General features: G+C 45.5%; 1 protein-coding gene across 5 annotated transcripts in view; it reads left to right on the plus strand.

Annotated features, from left to right (window-relative positions):
- Akap2 (A-kinase anchoring protein 2) overlaps window positions 1–8,425 on the plus strand; it is a 137,673-nt gene that overhangs the window by 119,782 nt on the left and 9,466 nt on the right. For 4 of the 5 annotated variants that reach the window (XM_028779889.1, XM_028779894.1, XM_028779892.1 and 1 more), the window contains exon 3: window positions 4,370–4,548. The exons of the other annotated variant lie outside the window; for it this stretch is intronic. In XM_028779889.1, coding sequence (XP_028635722.1) covers window positions 4,370–4,548 — 179 coding nt within the window. The remainder of the gene's footprint in view (window positions 1–4,369; window positions 4,549–8,425) is intronic. 5 annotated transcript variants of the gene reach the window in all.

An 8,425-nucleotide genomic window follows, 5' to 3' on the forward strand; every position in this document is an offset into this window, starting at 1 on the left:
GGGAGGGAGGGAGGGAGGGAGAAACGGAGACAGAGACAGAGACTCTGGGCTAAGCATGGACCTTTGAAACCTCCAAAGCCCATTCCCAGTGACATATTTCCTCCAACAAGGACACACCTCTTTTTTTTCCCAAGGACACACCTCTTAATCTTTATAATTTCTTCAAATAGTACCACTCCTTGGTGAGTAAGCATTCAAATATATGAGCTTATCTGAGCAATTCTTGTTCAAACTACCACATATTTATTGTGTGTGGGTATAGGTGAGTGTGAGCGTGTGCACGCCATGATGCACATGTCAGGGCATAGTTTGCAGGAGTCAGTTATCTCCTTACACTATACGGATCCCAGACATTGAACTCAGGTTGTGGGCTTTGACAGCAAATACCTTTACCCTCTGTGTCACCTTGCTGACCCCGACACACTTTTTTTTAAAAAAACAAAACAAAAAAACCTATTATTTGACAAGTTTGTTTGACTGTTGATTTGTTTGTAGCACTGAGGATTATTTCATATAGTCAAGATAATAGGGATCAAGATAATGGGGATGCCTGCCCTCAATTGCCTTCAAAACATGAGGTACAAATTTACCCCATTATTTTAGACAGAACTATGTTTATGAAATAAGTTGAAAATGTTTCCTTTCCTCTACTCAGAACTGCAGGCTGATTTTTTGTCCTGTTGGTTTCTTTGTGACAGTTACATAACATTACACGGTACCTGTTTTCATGCTCAGTAAATGTCAACCCCAGCCTTCAGCCTAAACTAGGCTTACCCTGAGCTCTGTCTGGCATGGTCTGCTCTTGTTTCCCAGGGACACAGGCATTCTGTGAGAAGGCCCTCTCTCTAGTCCAGGGAGAGTCGGGATAGCAGGATGCTAATCACTGAATAGGGAGGCCATTTTCAGGTACTTTATCATTCATCAAGTGAATAGACCAGTTCAAGAAGAGCAAGGCTTGATGGGTCAAGCTGGGATGAAAGCCAAGGATACGGGGGCCATGAGGTGAACACAGCACCCAGGATGCACCACAGTTATTCTTCTGGGATACGTCCCCTAGGTCATAGAACTTGTGAGACCGTAGATCGATGTGACTGACTATTCAGAGGTATGCACAGACCATATGCATTTCATTCTTGTAATGACCCCTGGACAGTATGCTGCTGTTAGGGAAGTACCACAAGTTTCCCATCGTCCTATGAGAAGTCTTTGACTCTGAACTCAGGACCCTGAGGAAGGAGTCAGGTTTGAAGCAGTCGGTCTTCAACTTTTCAGTGGCTTGTGTGACTCCTCAGGTGGGCCGTGGAGTTCTAACGCATGACTTGTATCATACTGTAGGGAGGATGCTTGCTGGTCTTAGGGGGTCAGCATAGAAAACTGACCAAGTTAACATCCTGTGAAAACATCAAGCCTGATGGACAGAAGTTTGTGGGTCAGAAACAGTTTCTCCTTTGTCTCTGGGACCTCTAACAGTCCTTCCTTAGGTTTGGATAGCCAAAGTCTCTTCTGCCAGTTACCTCTTTGGAAGCTGCGCCTCCAGCCCTGCTTAGCCAGCCTTGCTTTCTGTGACCTCTAGTGACCGTTGCTGGTATTACTTCCTGCTCCAGGGATGGATTTTCTTCTGCTAGATTATTGAATAGGCTTTTCTAATGGCTGACTTGCTTCTCTATGGGAACTTTCTCATTCCATCATATTGGAATTGGACATAATTCCAAACTAACTCTGATCATTGTTCTTAGATGTGATGCTGGCTGGAGTTAGCACTGGGCTTTCATGATCCGAGCCATAATTATCCACTCTATCTATCCCCTCACACATGTAAGAATTAAATGACATGCGGATTGTGAAGGACTTGCCATAAGAATACCCTCAGTATCTCTACTGAGCATGGAGTCCTGCAGTCTGTGGCCCCAGAGTCTTCTCTGTTGGTTTGTGTTTGTTTGTTTGTGTTTGAGACAGAATCACACTCTGTAGTCCATGCTGGCCTGGAATTCATTGTGTAGTACTGGTTGCTTTGAACTCATGAAGATTCTCCTGCCTCTGACTCCCAAGTGTTGAGAGGGTAAGGTGTTTGGCCTCTTTCCTGGGATTCTCTGGTGGTGGGGGTGTGTTGAGCCCAGCACAGGAGTGTTTTCTAAAGTGGTTATGCTCATTCTACAATAAACTTATCGGCTTATTACGTACACACTGATACTTACCTTGTGCCTTATTCTGCTGGGATCCAGGAGTCAGGACAGATAGAAGCCCCACTGTGACACGTTCCTCACTGAAATGACTGAAAAGGATTTATAGACGGTTGAAATGATCTGTGTCTTCCTGTGATTTTACAGTTTATTCCAGATGACAGGCTCTTCAGAAGGCAGAGACGATACAGGGCACTGTAAAAAAAAATGACTTTTACAGACCTTAAAATAAAGTCTTGTCTGGCAAAGATATCAGTGTGAAAACCAGAAGCTAAGCATAGACAGTTTACTCTGCTTCCTAGACATTTACTGTTGGAAGAAGGGTTGATGAGAGATGGTCTGGACATTTGAGAGGGAGGGGGGCAACAGTCATCAACCTGGCAATGTGTGAAACAATGTTTCTGGCTTTCCAGACTTGCACAAATAGTATGTAGAATGCCCAAGGGATTACACAGTCTCCCCCACACTCCCAGTTGTATTATTTCTTCAGATTCCAGTCAAATAGCAGCAGCTACAATCATTGGATACTTTCTGTTGTGAATATTAACCTTTACCAATGTAAACTTAGTCTCTATAGCAACTATGTAATATTAACAGTAAGTAACTGGCTCAGAGCTATTTGACTGATGGCTGATAAGCAGTGGGTTTGAACTCCAGAATACTGGCTCTAGACTTGAGATCTAGAGCTTGCATGCTTACCACTCTTCTGTACTGTTTCTCAAAGTTTCATTTTAAAAGACCATTGTGAGTCAGGAAGTTGTGACCCAGTTTTGGTGCCCAGTACAACCTGAAGTTAGACATGGTGGCATATGCCTAGAATTCCAGCATTCGAGAGGAGTATAATTATGTTCAAGATTATCTTTAGCTTCATACTGAGTTTAAGGCCAGCATAGGCTACAGAAGACTCTGTCTTAGAACTCTCTTGAAGTCACAGAAATCTGCCTACCTCTGCCTCTCAAGTTCTGGGGTTAAAGGTATATAAGAAAACCGTTCACTATGGCTCCTTCTCAGGGATGCATTTGAGTCTCCGTGGCACTAAAATCTATCCACACATGCCTTGATGATCCAGAAGTGAAGGCTGGGGATTTTCTGCCTGTGAGAAGTAGGTCTCTAGGAGCTGAGATGTTCAATTGGAAGAGTACTTGCTTGGGTTCAGTCACCAGCACAGCATAAAGCAGGCATTGTGGCTGAGCTTTTAATCCTAGCACCTGAGAGGTAGAGGCAGAAGTGAGTTTTGAACCCAGTCTGGGCTATATAATGAGTTCAAGGCCATCCTTTACAACATGAAATACTGTCTTAAGAAACAAAGCGAATCTCCAAGGTGCCAACTCTTCTTGACAGCAGCCTACTGTTGTGATCTGTGATCGAATATGTGTCCCCAGGATATTTGAAGCCAGTGTCTAACTGTCTGACATGTGTTGGAAGGATGCTGATAGTTTTAGAGAATATGCCTAGAGGCCCTAGGCCACTGTTTAATTAACCATTGCTGTAATCTTCCCACCTGGCAACTCCTGAGGGGCCATCTCAAGAGCTAAATCTTACCTTTCCTACTCTGTTGTCACTCATTCCAGAAAGTCTAGGAGTGTCTTTGGGACATTAGCAGGTAAGGTAAATGAAAGAAGCTGGCCAGTTAAGACTGGTATCTCCTGGGAAGCTGGAGTCTCATTCTCATTCAAAGACTTCTCGATACCAGGGCAGGTCAGCTAATAATCAATTACCTCTGATGCAGAGGGCAGAGGATGCTGGGAGTGCTGGGGACCATCTTTGGCTCAGGTGGCCTTTGTAGAATCTCAGCTTCCTCACCTGTAAAAAGTTGGTCTCCACAGTGCTGCAACGTCTGACAGCTTTATGATACGATCTGAGAGAATTCGTCTCCACATTAGCTCCTAATGTCTTTCTGTCTTTCTGTCTGTCTATCTGCCTGCCTGACATGTTGCAAAGTACCTGCCGGGCCCATTTGAGTGAATTGATTCTTTAGCTCTGGTGTTGCTGAGGTGTGTGTTGAACAGGTTTGCACTTTGTTCTTGTAATGAAACCCTTTGACTTAACCATGACTCTGCTTTGCCCTTGATTTTGCAAATGTGTGTGCACGCGAGGCACATGCACAAGATGGTTTTTTTCCTCCTCCTATAAGCAGTGCCTGCTGAGCAGATGAGCTTAGAAAGGGTGTTCTCTTCGTGTTGTTTCAGGGAAAATAGAGAAAGTCAAACCTCCTCCATCCCCCACAACTGAAGGTCCCAGCTTGCAGCCTGACTTAGCCCCCGAAGAGGCTGCCGGAACCCAGCGGCCCAAGAACCTGATGCAGACCCTCATGGAAGACTATGAGACACACAAATCTAAAAGGCGCGAGAGAATGGATGATAGTAGTGTAAGTTTTTCCTCCTTTCCTTTCTCTTTTCTGTGGGTGACCTTCAGTGTAGCATGCCTGTGTCCTGGTTCAGACCTGGATGTGTGTGCAATTTATCTGCTTGTCTTGCCTCGTGACTCTGAAACCTATTTTCAAATGAGTGGTTTAAATGTGCCTTGGGGACTAAGTATCTGTCATCAAGAGCTGGTTGTTTGGCGGCTAAGTCAAGCTTGAGGTGGTGGGCAAGGCTGGTCTGTGAGATGGAGAGGATGGAAGACGGTGATGTGCCTGGGCAATACAGCAAAGAAGAATGCATTCTCTCTGGACATGCCCTCGGGCTTCAAAAGCCTTGCTGTGATCGATTCTCGAGTATGTTGCACACTGCTCAAGAGTCTAGGTCTGTTTGGGGTTCTTTGTGTGCATAGTTGGACAAGAAAGAGACATTTTAAATGACAGCTAAAAACCACACAACTACCCCTCTCCCTTTAATCTTCCCAACTTAGTACATGTCCATTGTGTGCCCTATGAAAGGAAGTCATCCGATCTGTGGTTTCCTTGTCCAGTAAGAGATGTAAGAGGTGTTCTGAATGGTCCCCACAAGCCTGCGGGGCAGCCCCAGGTTATGTGCAAACACTCTAGAGTCTCTGGCATTAGCCTTTTATCTTTCACCAAAGTACACCTCCCGATCCCCAACCCCCACCCAATTTCACTAAGGTGGCAAATAGCTTGTATTGGTAAACTGCCCAGTTCCTGCCTGTTGTCCTGTATGTTTACGAACAGCACCCCTTTTCCCTCTTCCAAGTTTGGATAAGCTATGCAGTTACCTTCAACTTGAATGTTCTGAGGTTCACAGTAGGAAGTCTCTGCCAACTCAATGTCTTTCATGTGCTGGCTGGATAATCCCCAGTTAGAGGGTTTCCAGGATGAATGCCAGATGCTGAAGGCCCCTTTTGGGTTAAAGGGATAAAGAAGAGATAAAAACACACACATCCTTCTTCTTTATCACGAAGGAACGCTCAGGTAACTCTTCTGTGAGGCCGAGGGGCTTCTCTGTGGATGGAGCCCTGGCCTAGGTAGCTGCTGCAGACAGTTCTACTGGATCTCACTGGGCAGGTGCCAGCAGCAGCTTACTGTCTATTAAACCAAGTTAGCAGCCCCTTTGGGTGTAGAGCCCCCCTTTAGGTATTTTTAGTTGCAGTCTGAAGTACAGTCTTAGGAGCTAATGTTTTCTTCTCTCCTCCTGATTCAACAGTGTACATCAGCAGCTTTGCTGACCACTAGCCAAAGAGCCATGGGCCACTCAGTCGTGACTCACGTAAATGCTTTCTAAGTGCATTCTGTGTGTGCTTTTTGCACTAAACTGCAGATGTTAAGTGGGGAAAAGTACTTTCCAGGCCTGGTGCACAGGCCTGTAATCCCAGACACTGGGAAGTTGAAGTAGGAAGATAACATGGTCAAGGTCTGCCTGGGACACAGTGGATGGAGGCACTTATGTCACAGGCAGAAAACTAGACCCCTCCTTCTGGTATATACTCTGACACTCAGGAGTGGCAACTAGGCCCAGTCTGTTTTTCACTCAAAGAAATAAACATGTTGGCTAAGGAAGAAACCTACTAGTGAATCAATTTATTTTTATTTTTATTTGAGGGCTGGGTGTTTTAAGCTTTTCCTCGAATCACCCTAGAACAAAATCTGTCAACTGTTGAAGAGTTTTAGGGATAGGACAAACTCCAATCCCCAATATTCCTACCCGTGCCCTTCTAATAGAGACCCAAATCTCAAAAACCCGTACTCAAATTGCTTCTTGAGAAATTATATGGACATCAGCCTGAATTGATTTCCAAGCCACCTGCTAGCCTGTGTCTCAGCCCTTTCAATATAGGGCACCTTTCTATGCCTCTGTGTAGAGAAGAGCCAGCTTCATTTCCCTCAGTTGGTCCCTAGCCCTGTCTCCCATTTTCCCTGTCCCTGGAGAGGATGGGTGGCTTGGTGGTGGTTATGGAGTTGGCTCCCCTGTCCCTAAAAGCTTAAGGTGATTGTCTTCAGGGCCGTACAATTCTGTCCTCCTGAGCCATTCATACACATTGTTTTTAGGGTGACACATGGCCTCTTGGATTTTCTGTCCTCTATAAGCCTCCCATGGCTCTTGCTGTCACTTTCATTTGTCAACTGGCTCAGTGACAAAGAACAGAACAAAAACTCACTTTTCAAAAGGCTCTTCTGCCTCCCCTCTTAGAACATGACTGCTCCCTGTCCTCTCTTCCACTCTTCACCCGTTTGGGACTAGCTACCTTGTTCTGTGTTATCTCCAGTGAACGTCTCCAGGAACTACCAGGACATTCCATTTCTTAGGCCTAAACTAATCCTAAATAATCATCCCAAATGCTTATCCAAGGACTGTCCCAAGTTTGGAATCTTATCCAGACCCACAGGTTCCTCTGAGGGAGGCTATGGTCTCCTTCACTGACAGTGCCATCCTTAAGTCTGTTTTAGAGAAACTGCCTCCACAAACCTGGTCCTTCCTTCCTCCTCCCCAATTCCCTCCCTCTCTTTTCCCTTCACGTCCTCCTCTCTTCATTTCTATTGTTGGAGTCTTACTGTAATGACACAGTGGGGTACAGGACTGTTTAAGGTTCAGAGAACCCCACAGGAAAAGAAGAGGCTATTTGGTTACAGAATCCATCAAATCCAGAATGGCCATCTAGGTCCTTGCTGGTGGGCAGCTGATTAGACAGTGGAGGAGAAGAAATCTTGTTAATTCAACAGAAAACAAAAACAAGACCTGGAATTAACAAAACCTGGCTTCTCTGATATTTTTATTAATGAGTAATAGAGTATCTACTTGCCTCAAGAGATACAGACTTTTAAATAAACAAATATCAGATGAAGCAATACGTAGGTCGTATAATGATCCTCCCTGCCCCACCCCCAAGCCTCTTCTCCTTCTACTCACTCCTGGCATGGTGCCAGAGACCAGCCGCTGGGGGCGGGAGAGTCTGTGAATGTGTCTCTGCAATGTACTAACCCTGGTCTTTTCCCTCTCTGCCAGTACACCTCTAAGTTATTGTCTTGCAAGGTGACTTCCGAGGTACTTTTCAAACTTGTCTGTCTGTGTCCTGATGCATGCTTGACCTGGTGCACGCTGTGGTTTGTGGTTTGCTGTCTCCTGCTGTGTTCAATAAGAGTGGCAAGAAAAAGGCCTCCACTCCACGTGTATTTTCTGCCTGACCTTTCTGTACCGGGGAGCCGGCTCAAATATTGGCGTCCACAGGATAGTGAACACTGTTGTGCTGTGCTGGGAGGTGGGGTTGGAGAAGAACTTGGTCAGCCAAGGATCTGGAAGGTGTTGAACTTGAGGGCACCTATTGGCAGACTGTGTGGATTCTTTTAGTTTCTTCAGGCACAAGTAGCAAATATATTCTAGTCTGGTTAGCAAGCAGTGCCGCCCCTACAGGCTAATCTCGTGATTTTGACTAGTCCTTTACTAACCTTAACACAATTCCTAGAGAGTTCTGCACTGTGGACTTAGGACAACTCATTTCAAAGGCAAACCATCCCAGTCCCTCCTCCCTCGCTCCAGTCTTGAAACCTGCATTTTTGTTCTGGAAGCTCTGCTAAGCAGTGGGCTTTCTCCAAAGCTCCTCCTTCCCCATAGAAGTCCCATTAACACAGATTTCACAAACATATGTGCTCTAAGAATACAGTACTTGTGGGGCTGGAAAGATGGCTCCACAGTTAAAAATGCTTGCTGTTCCTGCAGAGGACCAGGGGAGTTGGGTTCCTAGCTCCAACATCTGGTGTGTCACAATCACCTGTAACATTAGCTCCAAAGGCTGTGATGCCCTCTTCTCTGCAGGCACCTGATAAATATGTACAGACACACACACACACACACACA

This window comes from Grammomys surdaster, unplaced genomic scaffold, assembly GCF_004785775.1.
Source record: "Grammomys surdaster isolate TR1022 unplaced genomic scaffold, NIH_TR_1.0 363, whole genome shotgun sequence".
Classification (NCBI taxonomy): Eukaryota; Metazoa; Chordata; class Mammalia; order Rodentia; family Muridae; genus Grammomys; species Grammomys surdaster.